At 66.2% G+C, this 25,935-nt stretch overlaps 1 protein-coding gene across 3 annotated transcripts in view; it reads right to left on the bottom strand.

The window, feature by feature from the left end:
* Positions 1 to 25,935, bottom strand: part of ADGRB1 (adhesion G protein-coupled receptor B1) — a 67,272-nt gene that overhangs the window by 34,262 nt on the left and 7,075 nt on the right. For 2 of the 3 annotated variants that reach the window (XM_047073827.1, XM_047073829.1), the window contains exons 2-16: positions 22,599 to 22,760; positions 21,199 to 21,309; positions 20,592 to 20,756; positions 19,930 to 20,089; positions 19,279 to 19,457; positions 18,836 to 19,000; positions 18,537 to 18,638; positions 17,197 to 17,303; positions 16,791 to 16,985; positions 16,575 to 16,643; positions 15,817 to 15,925; positions 14,475 to 14,618; positions 13,918 to 13,993; positions 13,693 to 13,795; positions 12,853 to 12,896 (exon numbers count right to left, since the gene is read on the bottom strand). In XM_047073827.1, the coding sequence (XP_046929783.1) occupies positions 12,853 to 12,896; positions 13,693 to 13,795; positions 13,918 to 13,993; positions 14,475 to 14,618; positions 15,817 to 15,925; positions 16,575 to 16,643; positions 16,791 to 16,985; positions 17,197 to 17,303; positions 18,537 to 18,638; positions 18,836 to 19,000; positions 19,279 to 19,457; positions 19,930 to 20,089; positions 20,592 to 20,756; positions 21,199 to 21,309; positions 22,599 to 22,760 (1,891 nt within the window). Of the gene's footprint in view, positions 1 to 12,852; positions 12,897 to 13,692; positions 13,796 to 13,917; positions 13,994 to 14,474; positions 14,619 to 15,816; positions 15,926 to 16,574; positions 16,644 to 16,790; positions 16,986 to 17,196; positions 17,304 to 18,536; positions 18,639 to 18,835; positions 19,001 to 19,278; positions 19,458 to 19,924; positions 20,090 to 20,591; positions 20,757 to 21,198; positions 21,310 to 22,598; positions 22,761 to 25,935 lie in introns of all 3 variants that reach the window. The other variant, XM_047073828.1, reaches the window with a different exon arrangement.

Genomic DNA, 25,935 nt, shown 5'->3' with positions numbered 1-25,935 from the left:
ACCAGGAGGGCAGGGGGGTCCAGGGGTTAGAGCAGGAGCCCCTCCCTGCCTGGCTTGAGGGGGTCGCTGGGCCCCTCGGATCAGGGCTCCCCTAAAACGGCTATGTCTCCTCCATCAGACCAGGGCTCCCAGGGCAGAGCCACGCCTCCCTGGTCGCACCACCGACGTGCTGCGAGGCCAGGCTGGTTCTGCCCCTGTGGCCCCCCACGGCCACCACGGCTACCATGGCCATCATGGCCACGGCCAGCTCCCAGCCCCCGCAGCCAGGCCGTCCCTGACCCACAGCTTCTGTCTTCGGGGACCTTCTCCCATCACACGCTCCACACTGCTCACGGCTTCGGGGTCCTGTTCGGCCTCCTCCTCTGGGAGGGCAGGCCCGGGCCCAGCCGCTCGGCGTCGGCGCGCAGTGGGGGTGGGACAGCCCTCTGCCCCTCTAAGCTCTCGCTGCCAGAGGTCAGCCTCCAGGCCCCGCCGCCTCCCTCCCATACCTGCAGCCGGCCACTCAGCAGACCCCACTGGCCTCCGTGTAAACGGCACCAAAGTCTGACCGCCGCTCGCCGCCCCCCGAGGCACCACCCTGGTGGGACCCCCACCGAATCTCCCGGCCACTGTGGCCGCTGCCCCCCACAGTGCCAGCGCCACGTCGTCCTCTGCTCAAGCTCCCCCAACCCCCTCCTCCCTCAAGGACCCCCACCCTCCCTGAGCTGACCCAGCACTCTGACCCTCCAGGGCTCCCCTCTGGCCACTTCTGGGCGCTGGACCCCAGCTCCCAGTGCAAACCCCCACCTCGTTTCATGCTTAGTTCAGTGGGGGGCCACCACCTCGTCCCTGCGTCCCACGCCAGAGCGCCTCAGAGAAGACAGGCTGTCTCCCATCCGCCACGGGCCTGGTCCCCAGCCTGGCTCAGGCAGCACCCCCAAGGCACCTCCCCGGGGCCCCAGGGTGGGTGGGAGCCAAGGGGTGTCAGAGACCCTGGGAGGAGGCTCAGCCCACGAGGGGGGAATGGGGCAGCCAAGGCCGGTCCCCCCTTGGGCAGATCCCATCCTGGCCACTCGGAGCTGAGGCGCCCCTCCTGTGAAGTGGGCACAGATCCTCACCCAGCACCCTGTTCGGGGAGACACAGGGACACACGGCCCGCAGGCCTGGCGCTCTCATGGTATATCAGGGGACGGTGATGGGGAGGGTGTGCCGAGAGCCCCCACCCCCACCCCCGTCCACTGCTCCAACCAGGGCATTCGCTGCTGGTTCACGATGCCTCCTGCCAGCCCACGAAGCGGCTCTGTTACAGGGCTGTGCCCAGCAGGGTCCCCTGGGGTTTGATGGGCTAATTCGCACCAGAGTGTAAATGACTCACGGGTGTCCTCCCACACAACAGGAAGAAGGGAAGAAGCCAGAGTGGCACAGCACAGCCGGATGGGGCAACAGGGAGCAGGCAAAGTGTCTCTGCAGGTGGGGGCTTCTAGGGGCTCCTCAAGGCTTCTCAGCCTGGCCTTGGAGGTCCTCAACAGCCAGGCCTCGACTTGTGCTCCCCAAACCGACTATGCCAGGCACAGGCCCTGCTAAAGGATGCCTCACCCATCAGGAGGCCCACCTCCCACCTCTGCCTATTGACTTTTGAGCCATAGATCAAGGCTCGTGCTGAGTCTCCTCCTCCAGGGAGCCTGCCGGGATAGCCTATGAATTCCTGAGCATTGTGCCTGACCCCTCCTTCGGGTCCTGCCCTGCTTCTGTGCTGAGGCTCCCCTCCTGGGTCCTACCTCACCCAGCAACCAGAGCTCATCATGACTCCCAAGCCCCCTGGGCCCGGCGGGAACCGCTGATGACCCAGAACACAGCTGCCCTCTCCTGCTTCCAGGCCTTGGTTGTGGCCGGTGCCTCTGGCCACATGTCCTCCCGTCCCCTGGCTGACTCACTTGGTCCTCCAGGGGTCCCCAGAGCCCCTGCTGCCTCTGGGAGGTCTCCGTGAGCGCCCCCGCCCCTTCCGTGCCCAGCCCCTGTCTGCTGCCAGCTTGTGGGAACCAGCAGGGTTGGCTGAATCTGCTGCCCCCGGGGCTTGGCCCACATCAGCCCCATCCTGTCTTGGTTCAGGGCCTGGGAACAACACCCGTGGTCCTGAGGGGACCCTGGTGTCTGTGACCCGTAGCCCCAGGGGGATGGACACCCGCCTGACCTGGGTCTTGCTAAGTGAGCCGCCAGGTGAGGCCCGTGCTCCTGCCTGTGGGGCCGCCTCTCCTGGTGCTGACAGCGTCTGGGCCTCGTGGCCACAGCACCCGTGGCCGCTCTCGTTCCTCACGACGCCTGGTGCCAGCCTCCCCGCTCCCTCCTGGCACAGCGGGCCCGCCTGCCCCGGAAACGCGGCTCTCCCCACGGTCTGGACTCTCGTCCTCACCCCCTCCACCCACCCAGGCGGCCAGGGTCCCCGGAGAGGCCGGGACCCTGGGCTCCCCAGCCCTGCAAGAAAGTGATCGGGCCTCAGAGGCCAGGCTCCCGCCGACCCCGTTCCCCTCCCTGGCCCCTCCCAGGTCGGAGGCCGCCACCCTAGAGGTCCTACCTGAGCCTGTCGCTTCCCTCAGAACTTTCCCTGGTGCTCGTCCAGCCAAGCCGTCCATCGTGTCACCTACCCCTGCCAACCGAGGGGCCACTGCCCTGACACCCAGCCCCGCTCATGCTCCAACCACGGGCTCCTTCGCTGGTCATTCGGGAAGCGTCTCCCCGGCCTGTGTGTGCGGGCCCTGAGCTGAGTGTCCCCTGACTGCGACAGATCCCAAACCCGGCCACCCGCCACAGCCAGGCCCGGTCACCTCCAAGATGCCCTCACCGCTGCCCCCACCCTACGGTACCAGCAACATCGTCACGTCGCTGCCACGCCGTCCGCGTGCATGGGGCCGCCGCCGCCGTGGGGCACGAGAATGACGCCCTCACACGGCCACCGGGGCCATCGCCACCACCAGCAGCAGCATCGAAGCCATGGATGCCACCGTATCTGTCCCCTCCGCGACAGCGTCAGTCCCGCCACACCCGCGACCGCCGGCCGTCCAGCCCTCGCGGCCACCGTCACCACCCGCCGCCACCAAGAGCGCACTCGTCACCACCACGGTCACCGCCGCGGCTGTGGCCGCACGGTCCCCGGTGTCACCTCCACCGTTAGCATCACCATCACGCCCGCCATCACCGCCTCAGAACCAGCCGCACGACCAAGACGGACGCTGGCTCGCAACCCCCGTCACCGACATGCAACGGCGTCTCCTCGGCACCCGCCACATCCGGGGCGCTGCGGAGGCGGAACCCTCACGTCCTGCCAGCCAGGACAGAGCGCGCGCAGGCGGCCGCACCATTGCCGTGACCAACCCCGGACCCCACGCCGTCGCCGCGGCCTGCCCCTGACCCCACCTTCCAGGGAATCACCTGACTCCCAAAGGCCCGTGATTCAGGCCACCTCACGGCCATCCCACCACCCCCACTTCTAAGGGCCTCTGCAGCGAGGCGTAGAAAGGAGGGCGGACAGCCACGGCCCCTGGCCGACCACCTGGGCGTCCTTCCCGGGCCTGCCCCGCATGTGGCCGGCCCACGGGCAGGCGAGCAGCCGGTCACCGCCCCCCAGGGCCCCCAGCAGGGGCATGAGGCCGGGGCCACCCGGGAAGTGGGACTAAGACCTTTCTGCCACAGAAAACGAACAGTTGCGCCCCGGCAGAGGGAAGCAAGTGTCTCACGGGAGGAAGGTCACCTCCCAAGTCCACCCCGTGGCACGGACGCCTGCCTCAGTTCCTTTGCACGTGCTGCACCGGGGCCCAGAGAGCCTCTGCCACCCGCCTCCGGGTTTTGCGCCCAGCCCAGGAGCCCCCTACCGGGAAGCCTGTCCCCCACCGCTTTGGCCTCTCGCCCCGGCCCCCCCCCCCGAGGGCACGTGCTGTCCCCACAGGGCACCGTGCCAGCTAGTGACACAAGCCCCCTGGAGTAGGGTAAGGATGGCACCTACTCACCGGTTATTTCCCGGCCCCACAATCTGTGCTCGACACACATCACCTCGCTTCAGAACTGTAGCAACCCGTTTACAGATGTGGAAACTGAGGCTCAAGGAGACGACAGGCTCGTCCACGGCGACCCCATTAGTAAGAAATGGGGCCGAGATCTGAGTCCAGGCTGCGGCAGCTCAGACGCCTGCCCCCTGCCCCCCGTTAGCTGCTGTGTCGTGGTAGGACCCTGGTGGGCACCCCAGACACGTGGGCGTGGGCGTGGACAGGGACGGATGCCCACGCAGCGCAGCCGGTGGTGTGGGTGGGCCTGGGAGGCCGTGGAGAGCGGGGCTCTCAGGAGGAGGAGGGAGACTGGGCTCCAGCGGGAGGCGGCAGGATGGGGTCTGGGCAGCGGGCAGCCCCCAACCCTGACCCCACCTCCGGGGAGGATGATGTGGGGCCACAGGGCTAGCGGGGTGAGCCTCACTGTGAATGCAGAGTCTCGGCAGGGCACGCGTGGAGGGACAGAGGGACGGATGAACGGAGCCCCGCTGGGAGCACCCTAGAGCAACTGTGTGCTCGTCAGGCCCAGGCCCTCCCCAGAGCCCCCTGCTCTGTCCCCGCACGCACCCCTTCCTGCGCCAGCATGGCCCCACAAGGCAGCTCCCCTTTCACCCCGAGGCACCCACCCCTCCAGCCCAGGGTCCTAGCGCCAGCACGGCTTCCTGTGGGCCCACCCCCTCCTCCCCGAGGGTGACTCCGGGCCCCTTTTCCTCACTCCCCACCTGCCCCCAAGGCAGGGCCTGGCACGGGCTCACGGAGCAGGGCCTGTGGGGTGGGGGTGCTGAGGGAAACGGCCCCGCCTGGTCCCGGGCCCCTCTCCCAAGGCCTCTGGCTGCTCGGTCACGTGACCAGGGACAGGCAAGGTGGTTGACTCAATCTGCACCCACAGCCGCCCTATCTCCCACCCCTACAGGCCTCCCACCCCAGCCAGCCACGTGCCACCCAGTGTGACCCCACTCTACCAGGCAGATCCCGTGAGCCCCGGGGCCTGCCCTCCCTGACTTGCCACCTTGGCCCCCCTCCCCTTCGCTACGCTCACCGGGCCGCCTGCGGGTGTGGAGACGCTAGACGACGGACAACAAAGGGGGACCCGGTCACAGCTGGACACAGCCCAGCGGGAGGCTCGCGGGCCCTGACCCTTCTTCCAGGAAAGGCCCCCACCCCCAGATGCCCCCTCCACGCCAACGCCCGCGGGTCCTCGAGCACGTGTCTGCCACCCCCACGGTGCCCCCGGCAGGTTCCGCCCCTTCCCCTGCGGAAGCCCCTCTCCAGACACGCCTCACCAGCACTGTCACAGGCCGAGCAGCAGCTGGCAGTGCTTTCCCTAGCAGAGAAAGAAAGGAGAGCAGGGGAGGGGGCTGGGGGAGGGGGCGGGCCAGGGGAGGGCCGGGGCCAGGGCCAGCTCTGGGCCTTCGCTGGCAGTTTCCACCCTCTGCCGTCGCCTGGGAGGCGCCTGGTGGGGGCTGGGGGCTGGTGGCGCTCATCTTGTCCATTGCACGGTCAAGGCAACTGAGGCCGGGGCTTGCGTGGCCAGTGTGAGCAGAGCCAGGGATTCCTGAGCAGGAGGGAGGGGCCATCCTGACCAGCCAGCCGTGGCTATTGGACCCCCACAGACCCCCAGTCGTTGGGACAAGCAGGTCCAAGAGGACCCCCGGTGGGGACAACTTGGAGGCGTGTCACGGGCAAGCTCAGGTCCTTTGACCCTGCCCTCCCGGGAGGGCCCCTCTCACCCCATATGTGAGAGTGGGATGGGGGTGGGCTCACCCGGGTGGATATCCTATTGGGTGGGTGCTACGGGGGCACCTTGATGGCAGGACATTGTCACCGAAGTCAGACCACGCTGGGCAGATTGGATGCAGGAAAGATGTGTTCAGGGAATGAATGCGTGAATGAATGAATGGACAAATTTCCAGTCCCCCGAGGATGAGGGGACCCCCCTCAATGGGGCACACGCCAGCAGCCTCCTCTGTTCACCTCCTGAGGATCCCTGGCAGGGGAAGCTCTTGGGCAGCAGAGGAGACCCTGCCCTGGGGCGGGGCCCACATCCTGCAGGGGGAGAGGCAACCAGGAAGCGGGAGCTCGGGGCCCCTCGGACTTGCTGCTAACTGGGGTCTGAGCTGGGAAGTGGTGGACAGGAGTGCGGGTGTAGGAAAATGGGCGGGAAGGTCTCTGAGCCTCCCAGAGCAGGCGGCGTTTGAGGCAAGAGCAGAGCTGGGCACAGATGGGCTGAGAGTCCCGGCTGCCCCGAGGCGGGGGGGGGGGGGCCGTGAGGGGGCCCGTGGGGTGCAGAGCAGTGGCTGGGGCAGCCGGGCTGTGAGCCGGGGTGCAGGACACAGGAGCTGTCGGTGGGCCACGACCTGGGGACCTGTCCGCCCCCTCCAGCTCCCGGCCCTGCAAGGAGACTCAGCAGCCCCTTCGGGAGAGGGCAGGCCCACAGGAGGGCCCGCCAGCCCCCTACCCCCCAAGAACAAAGTCGGGGGAGACTCAGAGGAGGGAAGGGCACTGGGGAAGGGGCTGGGCAGAGTCCAGGGCTGCGGAGGGTGGGTGGTTTCGCCATCCCCTCCCATCTCCCCCCTGCCTGCCTCCTCTGCTCCCATCAGAAACCAGCCTTCGTGGGAGGAATCCATCTGGGAACCAGCCGCTGACAACGACCTGGGGGCCCTGCCAACTCTCCCTTCCGCTCACCCCCCCCCCCCCCCGCGGCCTGCCCCTCACTGCTCTCTCCAAGGAAACCAAGGATGGGGGCAAGGCTCTTAAAGGGACCAGGACACACACAGGTGCAGGGACCCCAGGGAAGGGGCCGGGCCCCGGGGCCTGAGTATCCCTGTGTGGCAGGGCCGGGGAGGGGCGGGGGCTGGGGGCTGCAGCACAGACCGGCATGGGCCGAGGGGGGGCCCCCGCTTGTCAGACAGCACCCTGGGTCTGCCTCCCCGGCAGACCGAGAGCTTGTGCGCGCAAACGAGGCACATCGGAAGAGCCTGCAGTGGGGTCAGGCTTTAAGACAGGAGCCCCACGGAGCGTGCAGGACGCCGGCCTCTCGGCCAGCCTGTCCCCGTGTCCGCCGTGCCGGCTCAGGTGGCACAGAGTAAGGGTGCCAAGAGCCACCGCACGAGGGAACCCCCAACCCGGTGGGATTCCCAGAGCCTCCACGGCCGATGTGAGCGTGGGTCCCGGAGCTGGGGACGCGGTGGGGGTGGCACCCGGCCCTTCCCGGGGCCCCTGTGTGGCAGGCCCCCAGCAGACACCCCCAAACGCTGGCGTCGCAGGAGGAGCCCTCTCGGAGAGCCCCTGCCCCCGGCCGGCACGCTGGGCCTCAGCGGACCACAAGCAGGTCAGGGCAAAGCCCACGTTCTCCGAGGATCCCGCCAGCTCTGACTCTCCCGCTCTAAGTCAGCGACGGCCGAGGAGGACAGCAGCGGCTGGCTCAGGAGCACAGGGCCCAGGTCCCAGGAGGTGCTCCGGGCCTTCGCCAGCCCCCATCACCCCCCGGCCCGCCCACCCCGCGCTCATCAGAGTCCTGAACGGAGCTCTGCGAGAACCCCTCTCTCTCCCTAGCACCCCCACTCCGCGGGCCCTCGCTGCTGCCGGGGCCGGGCCGGCGGAGGGCTGCGGGGGACGGCCCCGAGCCACGCTGCCGGCTGAGGTCCCGGAGCAGGCGATCGGGGTCTTTGGCGGGGAGGGCGGGATTCGGCCACATGACTGGGGCTGCTGGGGCAAGGGGGACTCCAGGGGTCGGTCAGGGCCCATGTTTACAGAGACGTCAGGCGTGGGCGTCGAGCCTTCGTGTGGAAGTGTGTGTAGCTGGGGGCGAGGCAGGTGGAGCGTCTGTACTGTGGGTGGAACCCTCTGACTCATTTTTTCTAAGACAAGCGAGTCACATGGTCAACTGTCGCATGTGTCTGGAGGAGGCGGTGGCCCTGCAAGCATATGACACACGTTTCGTTATATGTGCACAGGCACGAGTGATTTCAGATGAGACACAGGGGCAGGGCTCAGAGCGACCAGGGTCAGGGCTCAGCACGCGAGCAGGGTCAGGGCTCAGAGGGTGACCAGAATCAGGGCCTGGAGTGTGACCAGGGATCGGGGCTCAGAGTGTGACCAGGGTCAGGGCTCAGAGGGTGACCAGGGGTCAGGGCTCAGAGTGTGACCAGGGTCAGGGCTCAGAGGGTGACCAGGGGTCAGGGCTCAGAGTGTGACCAGGGTCAGGGCTCAGAGTGTGACCAGGGTCAGGGCTCAGAGTGTGACCAGGGCCAAGGCTCAGAGTGACCAGGGTCAGGGCTCAGAGTGTGACCAGGGCCAAGGCTCAGAGTGACCAGGGTCAGGGCTCAGAGTGTGACCAGGGTCAAGGCTCAGAGTGACCAGGGTCAGGGCTCAGAGTGTGACCAGGGCCAAGGCTCAGAGTGACCAGGGTCAGGGCTCAGCACGTGAGCAGGGTCAGGGCTCAGAGTGTGACCAGGGCCAAGGCTCAGAGTGACCAGGGTCAGGGCTCAGAGTGTGACCAGGGCCAAGGCTCAGTGTTTGATGAAAGTCAGGGCTCAGCAGGTGACCCGTGTTAAGGCTCCATCTGTGATCAGGGCAGGGCTCAGTCTTGGATCGAGAAATCACTCTCTCTCAGCTGTGGCCACTGGCTCCCTCTCCCCCAGGCCCCCACCCACAATCCTGCAGATGCCTGGCACTCTTTCTCATCCCGCCTGCACACGCAGGTCCACGCCAGCACAGACTCCATTCCTGGGCACACGGGTAGAAGCGGACCGGGGCCCCTGCCCCTGGACCCTGTTTCAGGTCACCCAGGAAAACCTGGGCTCTCGCGAGCCCACTCCCGTGGTGAGGAGCCGCCCACCCGGCCACGGAAGGAGAAGGTGTCTGGGGCAGAGCAGAGGGGGGCCCGGGGGACAGAGCCAGCTCCCTCCAACCCCCACCCCCCCAGCCTCTGACCCTCCCCCGTGGGCCCCGGCTGCCCAGTCCTGGATCAGACGCCTCAGCTCCCCACCCCGAGCCTTCAGCTGAGTCACAGGCCTCTAGGAGGCTCGGCTTCCTCAGAGGTGACAGGCACCGTCACCCAGGGCTCCCAGGGCCGTGCCCAGGACCAAACAGGGAGCCGTGTGCAAATGCCGTCCTTGGGGCCCTGGGCCCCCAGGCACAGATGTGATCCCAAGCATCCAGAGGTGACCAGGGATGGGTGGGGCATGTTGGAGCAGTGGGCAGGCCCCCCCCCCCACAGCTGAAGGAGGATGGGCAGGTGGAGTTCACGGCCAGAGGTGAGAAGTGGGGACCTGGCCACAGTGCTCTCCCTGCTCCCACCCAGCTCCTACCCGTGAGCGGGCGGACTCTGAACACAGGATGGGAAGCCAGGGCTCTGGGAGTGGGGGGTCTGCCTCAGGCCGCACAGCCACACGGTCCTCCTTGGCTGCACGAGGGCCCCCGGGACAGCGAACTGGACACACGCTGGGCTGGCCTGACCTCCCACAGCCTGCTGTCCAGGAAGGGCGAAGGGGATGAATCCCACCAGTCTGGAAAGTAATTTACTTCCCAGAGCTTAAAACTGTCTGGGGACTGGACGCCAAGGAAACAATCAGAAATGTGGGTGCCGCTGTCCGAGAGGGTGTCGTGTTTGTCCGGAGAAAGCGGGAGGCCCCTCCAGCGGGTGTCAGTCAGGTGCCCCGGGGGCTGCAGGTGGCCTCTCAACAGCCCCCGGGGAGCGGGATTCTAGCTGTGGGCAGGGGCCAGGCGCCATGGACTTGAAGTCACAGCACAACCCCACCGCCTGCAGACGTAAGGCTCTGGGGGCTGGTGGGGTGGGGGGCGCCGCAGGCCTGTGGGCCCCACCTCACTCCAGTCAGACACAAGAGGCTGTGCTGCCTGTCAAACCCGGAGAAAAGCAGTGGGACAACGACCAGAGCCAGAGTGCCAACTCGCCAGGGCTGCAGGTGACCCAGCCCCCACTCAGGCCTGTCCCCACGCCCCAGGCCCAGGGCAGGAAAGGCCGGTGACGTCTGCCGAGTGGCCCTGCACGCCCCCAGAGCAGAGACCTTGCGCGGCCTGTCCCTTTTGCCAAAATGCCTCTCTCCAGACACCCACATGCACATGCTGTGTCAGGCCTCTGCTCAAACATCATCTCCTCAGAGAGGCTTCCCCACCTGCCACCAGATCCATCTGGCTTTGCTCCTTGGCATGTGACATGACCTGACATTTTCATAGGAATCTATACATTCCTGCTTTGCTGTCCGTCCTCGTTGGAGACAGGACAAGAGGACAAGGCTGAGGATACAGCAGTGTCTTCTCCATGGTCAGTAATCACTGGAGGATGGATGGGTGGATAGGTGGATGGATAGGGATAGACAGATGGGGATAGTTGGATGGATGGATGGATGGATGGATGGATAGGTGGATGGGTGGATGTGTAGATGGATGGATGGTGGATGGATGGGGTGGATGGATGGATGGATGGATGGTGGATGGATAGATGGATGGATGGATTGATAGGGTGGATGGGTGGATGGATGGATGGGGATAGATGGGTGGGTGGGTGGATGGATAGATAGATGGCAGTGGATGGATGGATGGATGGATGGATAGATTGGGATGGATGGATGGACGGATGGATGGATAGATTGGGATGGATGGATGGATGGATAGATGGATGGATGGATGGATGGATGGGGATGGATGGGTGGACGGATGGATGGGGCTAGCTGGATGGGTGGATGGATGGATGGATGGGTGGATGGATGGATGAATGGATGAATGGTGCATGGATAGATGGATGGATGGATTGATAGTGGTGGATGGATGGATGGATGGATGGATAGGGATAGATGGGTGGGTGGATGGATAGATAGATGGCAGTGGATGGATGGATGGGTGGATGGATAGATTGGGATGGATGGGTGGATGGAGCTATCTGGATGGGTGGATGGATGGATGGATGGATGGGGATGGATGGGTGGACGGATGGATGGGGCTAGCTGGATGGATGGATGGATGGATGGATAGATTGGGATGGATGGATGGATGGATGGATGGATGGATGGATGGATGGGGATGGATGGGTGGACGGATGGATGGGGCTAGCTGGATGGGTGGATGGATGGATGAATGGATGAATGGTGCATGGATAGATGGATGGATGGATTGATAGTGGTGGATGGATGGATGGATGGATGGATGGGGATAGATGGGTGGGTGGGTGGATGGATAGATAGATGGCAGTGGATGGATGGATGGATGGATGGATGGATGGATAGATTGGGATGGATGGATGGATGGATGGATGGAGCTATCTGGATGGGTGGATGGAGCTATCTGGATGGGTGGATGGATGGATGGATAGATGGATGGATGGATGGATGGATGGGGATGGATGGGTGGATGGATGGATGGATAGATGGATGGATGGATGGATGGATGGATGGGGATGGATGGGTGGACGGATGGATGGGGCTAGCTGGATGGATGGATGGATGGATAGGTGGATGGGTAGATGTGTGGGTGGATGGATGGATGGATGGATGGGGATAGATGGATGGGTGGGTAGATGGATAGATAGATGGCAGTGGATGGATGGATGGATGGATGGATAGATTGGGATGGATGGATGGATGGATGGATGGATAAATGGATGGATTGATAGTGGTGGATGGATGGATGGGTGGATGGATGGATGGGGATAGATGGGTGGGTGGGTGGATGGATGGATGGATGGATGGATGGATGGGGATGGATGGGTGGACAGATGGATGGGGATAGCTGGATGGGTGGATGGATGGATGAATGGATGAATGGTGCATGGATAGATGGATGGATGGATTGATAGTGGTGGATGGATGGATGGATGGATGGATGGGGATAGATGGGTGGGTGGGTGGATGGATAGATAGATGGCAGTGGATGGATGGGTGGATGGATGGATAGATTGGGATGGATGGATGGATGGATGGATGGATGGATGGGTGGATGGATGGGTAGATGGATGGATGGATGAATGGTGCGTGGATAGATGGATGGATGGATTGATAGGGGTGGATGGATGGATGGATGGTGGATGGATGGATGGATGATGATACCATCTCAACAACTTCCATAGTTCCTGACACAACCACTGCCACAAACTGGCACCACCCTGTCTGTTTTCCAGCCACCTGCTCTTCCTGGCCACACCTCACGTGCCACCTGTACCTTCCAAATTCCATGTTTTTGCTCAAGTTATGCTTCTGCGTCCCCTCCTCTGCCAGGCAAACCTGTCTTACTTTAGTGTCAGCTCCCCCGGGAGGCTTCCTGACCTCCCAGGACACACATTTATCACCGCACCGCCCAGAGCACAAGGGATCACCGCACATACCCCCAGGCGCAGGGGACCAGGCTGCACACGCTCATGCTCCTGGCCGGCCTAGGGCAGGGGTGCAGGGGAGCCTAAGAGAAGGTGGTGCCAGGGCTGAGAGAGGCGGGTGGTGGCGGTGTCATCCAGCTTCCTGACCACACCCTCCCCAGCAGCGGAGGCCTAGCTGCCCCCAGGCTCACCTGGCCCACCGGGATCCAGCCACCAAGCTCTCTCCCGCACCATGTGCCCCCAGTTCTGACCCTCCTCTGGAGGCTTCTCCCTCTCTGGGGCCTTTGCACAAACTCTTCCCTGGGAGGGCTGGGAGGCGGGCTGGGGTGGGGGGCTCCAAGCTGCCTCAGAGCCAGACCTGGGCAGTGGGGGATCATTCAAGACAGACGGACGGGAGGACACGGCCTCCAACCTGAAACCGCAGCCCTCCCCTGCGGGTCAGCGCCCCCCCCCCCCGCCCCGGTCCACCCTGGAGGCCCCCCCCAGGCCACAACGTCCACGTGAACTTACACATCTGTCTCGTCCCACAGGATACAGGTCTGGTTGGTGGTGCCCTGGGGGAGAGAGAGGAGTCAGGGTCACGTGCCCACCCTCCAGGCCCCACCCAAGGTCACTGCCGGGACCCACCCCAGGCATGCTAGGCGGGTGCTGGGACTGTGCGATTGCCCCAAGAGGTGGAGTTTGAGGAGGAGGACACTGAGGCCCAGAGTGGGGAGGGGACTGGCCCAGCCCCCAAGCCCAGCTGCATGGCCTTGAGCAGCTCTTGTCCCCTCTCTGAGCAGCTCCCGGCAGCAATGGCTGCGGCCCGTCTCTGGGTGCCCAGGCGGCCAGCCCAGCTTAATACAAATGGTGGAAGAGGGAGACCCCTCCCCAGGGGCCCTGAGGGGTAAGCGAGCAGGAATGAGCAAACGCGCCTGTCCTGCAGGCCTGGCGTGCCAGCACTGGGACCACGGAGGTGAGAGCGGCAGGGTCCGGGGGCCCTCGTGAGGGGTGGTGCGCTCTAAGCACTGGTGGTAATTGCTCAGTTCTCAGCCAAGCCTCTAGCTCACATCTGATAAGGGAGAGAGCCCAGGCACAGAGAGGTTGAGCAACTTGCCCAAGGCCACACAGTGGGAAAGAGCAGGGCTGCAGGAGAGGACTGAAATCTGTCTCCCACATAAGCTCGCTGTGTGAGCCTGGGCAAATCACTATACATCTCTGAGCTGCAGTTTCTCCTCCCTCGTTCGGGGATCAAAGCGGCTCTCCCGCGAGGCCGACGTGAGACCCAAGGAGGCCGTGGGATCCCCCCTGGGATCAGGTGGGAGGAATCAGGCACGCGTACACAGACGTACACGCGTCAAGGGCACTCACGTTATACACGTGGGCAAACTCAATCTCCAAGGGCGTGAGCAGGGAGCGAGGCGGGGGCTTCACGGTCACCGAGATGACCTTGGAGTTCAGCACAGTCGTGTTCCTGGGGCAGAGCCAGCAGGCCGCGTCAGCGAGCCTTCCCCGAGACCCAGGCCCACCCCGGAACGCCCCCCGCAGGCCCGCACCCCTCGCTCGGCCCCGTCCCTCCCAGGCTGGGCCCCCCACCTCTGCAGGGCCAGGAAGCTGCCCAGGTTTCTGTAGAGCACGGTGCCCACCACGAACACAGATGAGTCGTCAGCCTCTGGAAGAGGGCGCCGCGGTCACCTCTCCCGGCCGCCCCCGCCTGGACCTTGCTCCAGCGAGGGAAGTGTGTGTCCCCAGGCGGAGGCCCGGGCTCCTGGGTCATGTCCACCCCCATCACGCGCACAGCGCTGCAGTCGGAGAGCTGGGGTGGCTGCCTAGGTCCCTCTAAGTGACCCCCGAGGGCTGGGGGCGGGCCTCCCATCCCAGGAGCCAGAGCGGCAGCTGTGAGCCTCCAGGAGGACCCCTCCCCTCCCTGAGGTGAAGGTCCCTGGTCCATTCAGCAAAGGTTGTCTGGGAGCCTCCAAATGCAGGAAGGGCAGGGAGGGCTTCCTGGAGGAGGCGTGACCTCAGGAACACGGAGAGGAAACGACCACTGGCCTGGTCCTTGAGGCGGCAGGCCAGACTCCAGAAGGAACCTCCCGGGGGTGGGGGCGGTGAGTCTCCCGTGAGGGCCCCTCCCGCAGCCTGGGTCCCCTCACCTGCCAGCCCCGTGGAGAAGACACTCTTGGACACGGTGACCCTGTCCTCTGGCACCTTGGCCCAGTCGCCCGTGGCCCGCCAGCCCTTCATGGGGAAGCTGATGTCTGTGGCTCCGCTGGCCGGGAGCTTGTGAATGCTGAGGACTGGGCGGAGGGGACGGCCAGAGACACGGGGACGGACGGACAGAGGCGGAGGGCAGTTACACGACAGGGGCCTCGGCCCTGGGGAGCTCCCGGCTCAGAGCGGGCACCAACAGGGGCAGCTTTCCCGCCTCGTCCGAGCCCTCAGACAGCCCCCACCCCCCGCCCCAGCGGGAGCCCCCCTGCCACTGTGAGGACCCAGGCTTGGATGCGGCCCCCAGGGCCCCGGGAGGGGTCGAAGGCGGCTTCTGCAGTCAGGCCTGCAGCCACGAAGGGGTGCCGGGGGTCCCCCTTCCTCCCTGGGAGGCTGGAGCCCGGGACCCCTCCCTACGGGCTCTATAGAAGGGGTAGGAAGAGACTCCACCTCACAGGGCATCCCTGGGGGCCGCGTGGCACACCCGGGACAGGGGTGGGGGGGGTCCCGGTGTCTCCAAGTCCCCTTCACCCCGGCCCACCAGTGTCGGATGGACGCCCGCTCCCCTCACCCCGCACCCCGGGGCCGGGTCGGGGCCCGCGCGGAGCTGCCCTCGACGGGTGTGGGGTGAAGGGGGAGGGCCTCCGGGGCCAACGGCCTCCGCCACGGTGCCCGGACGCCTGGGCCTTCACCCACCTCCGGGCCTGTCCCCCGACAGACACCCACCCCCGCGGCCAGTTCACACCTCCATCCGTGCCTTTGTTCACATGGGGCCCCCTGCCCGCACGCCCGTGCCCCTCCAGGCCTGGCTACCTGCCTGGTCCCTCCTTCACCTGTGGGGCCAACTCTGGGGACCAGGGCGTCTTCCCTCTATGAGGACGTGGGGACAGATGGGGCCCACTCTCTGAGTGCGCAGTACACGGAGTATGGGGTGTGTAGGTATATGAGGTGCATGGGGGTTGGGGTGCGTAAGGTGTGTGGACGTGTGGATATGAGGCGCGTGCGTGTGAGGCGCGTGGGGTGTGAAGCGCGTGCGTGTGAGGCGCGTATGTGTGAGGTGCGTACGGGTGAGGCGTGTGGGGTGTGAGACGCGTAGGGGTGTGCAGGTGTGAGGTATGCAGGTGTGAGGCGTGAGGGGTGACGACGGGCACGGCTGTGGCTGCGAGCACAGCTCCCGATACCCCTCAGGCGGTCAGGGGCGTGGGGTCGCCTGCGTGAGGGCCTCAGCGAGGCCACCGGGCCCGTCCCCGTAGACGAGGGGACGCAGGCGGGAGGGCCGGAGCTCACCAAGGTTGTCTGTGACCTGGTACGCGTCCCGCAAGTCCTTCATGCGGAAGCCGATGACGTCCACGAAGTCCTCCACCAGCCGGAAGAGCTCCTTGGCGTTGGGGCCCATCTGGGGACCGGGGGGGGGGGTGGCGGGGGCCCAGAGCAAAATGAGGGTGTCCCGGAACACCCCGCGCCCGGCCCGGGTCACACCCTCCCGTCCCTCCGCTCCCGCATCGGTGGCCCCCTCTCCGGGGTCCCGGTGCTCCTTTCCCGGCGCCCCGACGGTCCGGACCCGACTCTGGAAGCAGAGCGGGGCCTCTGAGCACCCAGCACCTCTGAGCACCGGCACCGTTCTGTGGAGCGGAACCTTGAGTCCGGGGGAGGGGGCTGCCGTGCTGGCGGGCAGGGGTCCAGCCCGCAGAGACCGGAGGGGTCCCCGGACACCCACGGCCCCCGCGCTGACTACTGTCCGGGGTCAGTCCAGGAGGAAGGGAGGCTGACCCTGTCCCGGTGGCCCTGACTCGCGCCACGTGGCCCACACGTTTTCCCACGCCCGCCACCGAGCCCACGAGGTGAGCTACCATCCCCTGGCGGATGGGGAGACGGAAGCTGGGCGGGAATCAGCTTCCTCAAAGTCACGCCGGTGCAGAGGCCGTGCTGGGACGGGAACCCAGGCCACCACCCTCCGCCCCGCTAGCCCGGGCCCCAGGGAGGGAGGAGACACGCCCGTGCCCACCCTGCTGCCGTGACCTCGGGGCCCAGACTGGCATCCGTACCAGCTGGGCCTCCTCCCACTTGTCCCGGTTCTCCTCTGCCAGCAGGTTGCTGATGATCTGCACAAAGTTCTGGAAAGAAGAGGAAGAAGGACCAGTGAGCCGAGAAAAAGCGCCAGAATGTGGCTCGGCGCGCGAGTGGGGTCGGGGCTCTGCAGGGGGCCAGGTCCGAGCCCACTCCCCCTTCGTCCTCCCCGGGGCTGCCCTCGGGGGCCCCACCTGCGCATCCCCGGGGGTGGGGCTATAATACGCCCTCCGGAAGATCTCCGTCATGTTCCTCAGGACGTCGATGGTGGAGAGGAGGTCCCCGCTGTAGCTGGTCCCGTCCTGGGAGATCTCCACCAGTGTCTGGATGACCTCGGAGACCCCCTCCCCGGGCAGCCCACGCTGAGCCTTCGCCAGGTGCTCCCGGGTCTGGGGAGATGGAGGGCGGGTGCCACGAGTCTGCAGGATCCGCCCGGGCAGGTACCGAGGACCCCCACGCCCGGGCCCTCTGCAGCCCCCAGCCCGTGGCCCCAGCTGACTCGCGTCCGCGGGGCAAGCCACGGGGGCCACGGGGCCACGTCTGGGGTTAAAGGGCAGCGGAGTGCCGGCCAGGGCAGGAGACCCCAGCGGCCACCCTCACCATCATCTGGATGTTCCGGTAGTCGATGGAGACGCAGCGGATGTAGGTGGGGGGCTCCCAGTAGGCGATGCCTTCCTCGTCCAGCTCACAGCGTCGCAGGATGAGGCCTGGAGAGAAGTGGGTCATCTCTGCCTCCAGTGCAGGGGTCCCACCCGTGGCCCCCCGGCACACGCCCCTCCCGCCCCGGAAGCAGGGACTCGCCCACGGCCTTCCACGGAGAGCAGGGCCAGCACGCGGCCCAGCCTCCCTGTTCCTTTCCTTCCACACAGGTAGCAGCGGCTCCTGAAGTCAGGTGCCCGGGACCCCACGTGCACGGGGGCGGAGCGGGGGGGGGGGCTCTCCTGCAGTCCCCCCAACCCAGAGCCCCCGGAGAGCCAACGGCCTGGGTCCCTGCCCAGCGTCACCCACAGAGCACTAGAGGCCTCGGAAGGCCCTGATGGCCCGTTGACACTGAGGGGGCACCTGGCATCAGTTGTAACCCAGAACTTACTCCCAGGAAGTGGCCAGGGACCTGGGCATGGCTGCGTGTCCAACAGTGATGGCCCCAAAGAACTGTCATGACCCTGTCACCTGGCAGGAGCCACTGGGTGGGAAGGGACCCCTGTCCCACAGCGTGGTGCGGGATCACGAGCGGGAACAAGGTCATGGGGGCAGGCAAAAGGCCAGAGGTCACACCCCCGGGACCTGTATTTTCTTTGCTTCTGTGAATTTGCAATAGGCTGCCAGGAACGTGCAAACAAAACAGGAATGGGACCCCACCGTCACCTCCACCGCTGTCCCCACCCCGTGTGTCCCCACCCTCTACCGCTCGCTTATGACAGCCCTGTAGGGAGAGCCCCAAACACCCTCCTTTTGTAGAGAGAAAAGGGAGGCTCAGAGAGGTCATGGCACTTCCTAAACGTCACACGGCACATAAGGGTGCGCAAAGTGCCGTGCTCCTTCAAACAAGAGGGGAAAGACCGCCAACCCCTCAGGGCGCTAAGCCCCTTCCCCTAGGAGCACACCCCGCTTTTCCACACACCCCCCCAAACCCTCCACAAGAACGCATGGGGGTTAAGGCTGCTGGCTTCCCACGTATTGGCCCAGCAAGCCCAGGGCAAGTGCGGTAACTTCTTTGCGCCTCAGTTTCCCACCCATAACTGGGCACCTTCGAGGGGCACGATGTGCGGTGGGTGCAGGTGCCGTCTCTGGGTGAGCGCTCAGGACACAGCAGCCGGCGACGTGGCTCCTGGCCGGGCCGTCCTGGCTTCCGTGTGCCAATGGAGCTGCCTGGGCACGGCCTGCAGGGGCCTCTCAGGGCCTCGCATGTTATCTCTGAGGGTGGGACGGGAGTCCCTCACCTGTGGCATTGCGGGGACACCGGACCGCGGCCACCTCTCCTGCCGGAGTCTCCTTCCAGATCACAGTGCCGAAGTTGTCCTCGTCACAGATCTCGTGGGGTTCTGCCAGGGGCCGGAGGCAGTGGGTGCGGGAGGGCGTGGGGAGGGGGCCGTGAGCGGGCAGCAGGCTCGCAGAGGGCAAGACCCCTCCGGAACATCTGCCGTCTGGGGTTGTTCCCGGCAAAGCGAAGCCCCAAGCCCACCCAGTCGCCGGGATGCCCCTCCCCCAGAGCCCCGCCGCAGGGCAGGAGGACCCTCACCAGGGCACCGCTGGGCACTGCACTGCCGGTACTCATCTTGCGGGCCCTGGCACGCTGCTCCCCCGAAGAACGGACCGGAGCAGAGGCGCTCCCTTCGCTGCGTGCCGCCCCCACACGTCACGCTGCAGCCGCCCCACGATGCCCAGGTCTGCCACTTCCCATCCACTGCGGGGCACGGCCAGGCATGAGGGCACACAGATGGCGACCAGGCGGGGACAGGTCCAGGAGTCACGGGGAACCAGGGGTCCAGCAGCAGGAAGCCATGAGGAGAAGAGAAATGGAGACTGAGGGAGCGGAACCGGAGCTCAGCTTGGCGCAGAGGAACACAAGCGCCTCCCGTGTACCAGTCCCCACGGCCACCCCCGTGTCCCACGGACCCCCACACCCCCGTGGCTCACGCCCTTCAGGCCCCCCACCCGCAGGCCCCGGGGCGGGACCCTGACCTGGGCACTGCTGCAGGAAGCAGTCTCGAGTCTCCACCCAGTGGCCCTGGCACTCGGCGCCCCCGTAGGAAGGCCCATTGCACTCCCGGGTGCGCTGCTGCCGGCCCTGGGAGCAGCTGGCAGAGCAGGTGCTCCAGCTTGACCACTCGTTCCAGTTTCCGTCCACTGCCCGGCCCGGGGGAGGAAGGGGACAGGAAGCCAGCGTGAATACCCAGCCAGCCTGGGCCGCAGGTGTGACTCCGGGAGCCCGCCCGCCACCCCACCGCCCAGCCTGGGCCACGGGTAAGAATGCGCCCGTGGTCTCACACCACACCAAGCCTGGGGCACAAGTGTGAACACCCCTAGGGGCCTACCACTTCACCACGCATTCTGGGTCACAGGTGTGAACACCTCTGGGGCCCACCACACCGTCATGAAGCCTGGAGCATGAGCGTGACCACTGGGGGGGGGGGGGGACACCATCCCAACACCCATGACACGTGAGTGAGAATCCCCTAGGGTCTCCAACCTCTAAGCAACCCAGCAAGCTGGCCTTGGACTCCCGTGACCCGACCCTGTGACCTGCGCCAGTGGTCCAATGGGCCCTTCCCCACTTCCTTTTCTCCGCTGCCCAGCCCCCCGCCCAGCTCCCCCTTCTCTCACCTACCAGGACACAGGGCAATGTTGCAGAACTTGGTTTGCTTCTCAGGGCCCTCACAGGGGTTGCCTCCAAACTGGGGGGGCCGGCAGGTGCGCGTCCGGTCCCGGAAGCCGCGGCCGCAGGTGCTGGAGCAGAGGCTCCAAGGCGACCACTCATCCCAGGCGCCGTGCACTGCGGAGGGGACCGGAGGGCGCCCGCCGCTGGACTCAGCAGCCCCGGGTGGGACGCGGCTGCCCCGCCGCCCCGCCCCCTCCCAGCTGCTCCTCCCCCCGCCGCCCCGCCCCTCCCAGCTGCTCCACCTCCCCGCCCCGCCCCCGCCCCGCCCCCACCCAGCTGCTCCTCCCCCGCCCCGCCTCCTCCCCGCCCCCTCCCAGCTGCTCCTCCCCCCGCCGCCCCGCCCCTCCCAGCTGCTCCACCTCCCCGCCCCGCCCCGCCCCCTCCCAGCTGCTCCTCCCCCGCCCCGCCTCCTCCCCGCCCCCTCCCAGCTGCTCCTCCCCCCGCCGCCCCGCCCCTCCCAGCTGCTCCACCTCCCCGCCCCGCCCCGCCCCCTCCCAGCTGCTCCTCCCCCGCCCCGCCTCCTCCCCGCCCCCTCCCAGCTGCTCCTCCCCCCGCCGCCCCGCCACCTCCCAGCTGCTCCACACCCCCCCGCCGCCCCGCCCCCTCCCCGGCCCACCTGGACACACCGCCGAGTTGTTGCACAGCCGCTGCTCGCGGAGAGGCCCGCTGCACTGCGTGCTGTAGGAGGAGGACACGCAGAAGCGCGTGCGGGTCTGCCAGCCCTCGCCGCAGGTGCTGGAGCACACGCTCCACGGGGACCACTCCTCGGCCGCGGGGTCGCCTGCGGGCCCAGACCGACATCCTCGCAGGCCTGTGGCTGCCTCTGTGCTGAGGCTGCGCTCAGACCCCCAGGAGCAGGGCCGCCGCGCTGGGCAGCCGGCACCGCAGCCAGGCTCCTAAGGCCCTGGGATTCCAACCCGGGCTGACCTGCGGGACTCGCCGTCTCCCCTACAAGGCTGAAAGCCCCTGGGGGCGGCTCGTGCCCTCTCTGGGTCCGCGGGGTCCAGCCCCAAACAGACCCTTTCGCCTCACACCAATCTCCAAAAGCCGACAAGGGCCTGGCACCCAAGAGGTTGGCCTAATGGTGAGTTGTCAAGGTTATTACTTAGAATTGGCAGCAACTAATAACATACAGTATCTGCCCAAAGACCCAGTCCCCGAAACCAACCTTCCCCACTTTAAGGTGTCTTAGTCCAACTAAAACGGCCCATTCCGCAGCTCACCTGTCTGTGGGGACGGGAACCCGAAGTGCTGCAGCTCATCCCCCAGCTCCTCGCGCCGCCGGGCATCCGTGGACCGCAGGGACTGGCTCCGGGAGCTGGTGCCACCCGCTGCTGCAAGAGCGGCTCGGGTCAGTGTCCAGGCCACAGCCTGCAGCACCGACCCCAGAATGCGAGAGCGGCGCCCTGGGCCCTGTGGCCCTCAGTCCCTGGCCAGGCTTGCCACACCAGGGCTATTTGGCCCCACTGGACAGCTGGGAAAGCTGGAGCCAGGACAACCCCGGCCTGACACCAGCCCCTGTCCGGTCACCATGAGACCCCTTCCTGTGGCTCCCCTCTCCCCCTTCCTGTACCCCTTCCCTCTCTTCCCCCTGGGGTCCACCTGCAGGACTGCTAGTCCCAGCGGCTGCTGCCCTCTCCTGCTCAGCGTCCCTCCAGCGCCCCTGTCTCCCGTGGCCTGGCCTCCCGACACCCCAGAGCCCTCCCCAGGTTCTTGAGATGAGCTCCTCTCTCCAGGAAAGGTTCGTCAGGGAATAAACCACCCGAAAAATGACAGTCTCATTATAACTTGATTTAACGTTATGGAAGCGACTAAAATATGCATAAAGACATTAGAACCTTATTACAGAAATTCATTCTGGAGTCAGGATCAGGCTGGGGCCAGCAGGTCTGGCCAGGGCTCCTCGGGTTGGGGAGAAAGGGGCAACCCCACAATCAGCCCTCCCGGAACACCCCAAAATTCCCAATCCGCTCGGATCCGAAGAAATCTCCACCCAGTTCCCGCCTAACTCCGGGCGGGGTGGGGCGGGGCAGGTCCCACCCCTCCTCCTGGGCCTTTAGCTCCCTGGTTCTGGCCCTGCCTGCCCCGGGCCTCGGCCCCGCCCCTAGCTAGGCTCCACCTTCCTGGCCCCGCCCCGCCTCTTTCAGGCCAAGCCCCCACCCCCACCCGACCTTGTCCTGGGGGTTTCCGCTACCTGGTCCCACCCCGCCCCGGTCTTCCACCCTCCTCTCCCTTGGCCCCGCCCCGGACTCCTTCCTCCTCCCCAGGATCCTCCCCAGGCACCACCCCCGCCCCCCCCCCCCCCCACCGCGCGCCTGTCCCCTGGCCCCACCCCGGACCCACTCCCTCCCTACTCCTGGCCCCGCCCCGAGCTCCTCCCTCCTCCACGGGTTTCTCCCCTGGCCACGCCCGAGCCCCCCTCCCCTCCTCTGGCCCCGCCCCGGTCCCACCTTCCTCTCTCCTAGCCCCGCCCCCGGTCCCTCCCTCCCCGGGCCCCGCCCCGGGGCCCTCCCTTCTCTCACCTGGCCCCGCCCCGGTCTCCTCCCTCACCTGCTCCCCCCGCGGGCCCCCTCCCTCCACCCGGCCTACCCAGCCCAACCCGCCCGCGCGTCCGCGCACTCACGGCCGCAGGCCTTGCGGTTGCACAGACGGCCCTCCTCCAGCACCCCCTCGCAGCCACCGCCCTCGGTGCCGGGAGCAGGCAGGCAGGTGCGCGTCCGCGTCTGCAGGCCTCCCCCGCAGTCCCGCGTGCACTCGCCCCAAAGGGACCACAGCTTCCAACCACCTGGGAGGAATCAGAGGGCGGGGGTCAGGGCCAGGGGTGGGGCAAAGGGCTGGGGTGTCTTTCAGGGAGTGACCTCTGGGAGTGTCTGCTGGGCGGGAACCTTGGGCACAGGACACCACCCCCTGCCCTCTCCCGGCACGGAAGACCCGCAGGTATGAAGCCAGCAAGTCCCCGGCTGTGGAGGCAGGGCTAGGAGGCCAGTGTAGGCCTAGACAGGCCATCATGGCCTGTGAAGCAGAGGCAGGCAGGGACAAGGAGGGGCAGAGGTGCTGGGGTAAGGGTCTGCTCTGGGGGGATGGCCTTGGGGGCCTGGTGTCCCTCTGGGGTGCCAGGCCTCTGCTCTCCAGCTCTCTGTGTTCAGGTACCTGTGCCAGGGTCTCTACTGGCTTTGAACCCAGGTCCCCAATGTAGGGGCTGGACACAGAGCTGGAGCCCCAGGGGCGTCTGAAGAATGAATGAATGAATGAATGAATGAATGACACCCCTGCCCACCCCAATGGCTGCCTTATAAGCTTCTGGTGATAGGCCCTAGGGCAGCAGGGGACCTCCTTCCTGGACACACATCTTCAAGCCCTGTTGGATCCCTCCCCATGGTCCTCAGTACAGTGTTCCCTGAGGCCCCCACCCCTGGCCACAACCTGTGTGCTCTTTCCCTCACCCCGTGCAGGGACACCAGAGGAGACCAACGTCCCATAGCTGGTGGCCGCACTGGGGCAAGACTTCCCCAGACCTGACCTGGCTGGCCTCTGGCTGCTGAGGGACCCTGGGGACAAAGGCCTCCACACCCCTCCAGCTACCCCCTGCTCCGACCCCAGCCGCCCCCTTTCAGCCCCCGTCATGAGCCTCCTTCATCTTCGCCCTGTCCCCCACAAAACTCAGGACCTCATTTCCCTGCGGGGCTGAGCCCCCTGGTGGCCCTAGTGCGCTAAGGGCACTGGACAGGAGAGCCTCCAAGCACTGGGGGCCGCTGAGGGGCGGGCGGAGTGTGGAGGCTGCATTGATGGGCTGAGGAGGGGGCTGCTTCTGTCCAAAGGCCATGCTTAAGGGGCCCAGACGCCCCCACTGCACTGGACTGTGGCCACCGCCATCTCGTTTGTCCTCAGGGGCGCCAGGGCCCCCTCACCCTCAGCGAAGCAGGATCAGAGCACGCTCAATAAGGGTAACCAGCTTCCCCAAGCACCTCCTGTGGGCGGGCACCCTGACCTCACACCCACTTACGAAGTGGCCAGGGAGAGGACATTGCCAAAGCCCAGCACCGGAACCCGCACTCGGGCTGGGCCGCTGCCCCACCCCACCCTGCCTGCTTGCCTGAGGCTAGAGCAGGGCAGTCGGGCTGGCCAAGGGCAGGTCACACTTGGCCTGTCAGAAGGGTCCAGGTGCCTCTTGGAGTCTGGATTATCTGTGGCTTGGGGAAGTAGGCCCTGCCACATGGGGAGAGAATGAGGCCTGCGGGAGACCCCAGAGGACGGGCCCCAGGACAGGGGCTCAGGGCGGGGCGGGAGTGGAAAGACCAGGTTTATGTGGCGCCCCCCCACTTCCCCCCCCCCCGGCTGACCCCGGGATGGTCCAGTCCATCCCACCCTGGCCTCATGCATCTCATCTGAGGACAGTAGGGGGGCTACTTCCCAGAACTGAGTGCGTGAAGATAAATGGCCCACAAAGGCTCGGAGAGGGAGGGAGTGGGCAGTCGCTGGGGTCAGAGTTGACCCGAGAACCCACTTTGATTTGTAGCAAACTTGTCGGGTGCCGATCCGTTCCCTAGACGGCCACTTTTAAGGTGCCGGCCACCTCCTCGTGGTCTGTGTGCCTGGAGTGGGAACCGACCAGCAGGGGGAGCCAGGGGCAAACACATGGGAGGCACAGGCCTGAGGGCACCGCGTCCCCCTGGGCCCAGAGAGGCAGGACACGCCTGCCAAGGGCACACAGCGGTTAAGCCTCTTGTCCTCCAGGGCACGCGGGCATGTCGGTGCTGGATGGAAGGGGAAAGCAGGTCAGCTAATGCATCCAGACCACAGGGACCAAGCCCGAGGGGCTGGCTCAGACCTTAGCCACTGCCCCTCAGCGGGCAGGCGCGGACCCTGCTCGCTGGGGCTTATAACTCCGTAACACAGGGCTCCCAGATGTGCTGTGGGGGGCCTAGGAAGGCGCTCTCCAGGGCCACACGGTGGGTGCAGGGCTGCGTTTTTCGTGGTGCCTTGCCCTAGGGGGCAGAGGGGCCTGGTTTGAGCCCCTTTTTGGGGTCTGGGACAGATGCTCTCATCGGTCACTGAATTCCCACAAGGGACACCTCGTGGGTCTCATTGTTCATATGGGAAAACCAAGGCCCAGCAGAAGTGGAGAGGTGCCCGCGCCCCCCAGCGTCCCCCCCAGCAAGGAAGAGACAAATGGGAATTGAGCCAGGCTGTTGGACCCTGCAAGAAAGGTTGCTCCTCCCCCAGCTACTGTGGCCAGTTCCCCCCAGGGGACGGACCTCCTGGGCGGGGGAACTCTGCCCCTGCCTGTGCCCCTCCCCTGCCCCGTGGGCTCTGTCTATGACAGGTGCCTCAGCTCAAGGAGCCTTGAATCCCAGCCCAGCCGGGAAGCAACTTGCAGCCCATTTACGGCGGAGGAAACCGAGGCTCAAAGAGGGACGGTCTGGGCTGCCGGGGGGCTAGGGCGAGGCCACCGCCGGAGGGTCTGCCTGGAGGGAGCCTGAGCCTCGGAAGGTGGACGGAGCCAGGGTCTCAAGTGCTGGGTAAGAACCATAAATACGGAGGATAGTACCTCAATGCCACTTCCTCTCAAACTGCAAATCTCCTGCGAGGACTCCAGAGAGGTGGGGCTGGGGGGCCCTGGAAGAGGGGTGGGGAGCCCCCAGCATGGCCTCCGCAGGCACGCGGGTGAGCGGCTCAGGTCGGACGGCGGAGGCTGCCCGGACATCTGGCCCGCACGCGGGGGTCTCGGCAGCCTCACGCCCCTGCCGCTGGGCGGGCCGGACGAGGAGGCCAAGCTACCTCCCTGGGCCAGGAGAGGGGCCGGAACTGAGCCCATGATCAGCCTCCAAAAGCCCCCCTGTGCCTCCAGATGAAGGCCGCCTGCCAGGACTGACCACGAGCCCCAACCCAAGGCTCCAGGCCTCAGTGCTGTCACCTGCTGAAGCCATCCCGTCCCGAACCGCGGACCCAAAGGAACAGAG

Source organism: Lynx rufus, unplaced genomic scaffold, assembly GCF_022079265.1.
Source record: "Lynx rufus isolate CCGP_SWC_20201006 ecotype Redwood Valley unplaced genomic scaffold, mLynRuf1.p SCAF_12, whole genome shotgun sequence".
Lineage (NCBI taxonomy): Eukaryota > Metazoa > Chordata > Mammalia > Carnivora > Felidae > Lynx > Lynx rufus.
Note: the sequence above shows the minus strand (reverse complement) of the source record. Positions and strands in the feature narration are given on the sequence as shown.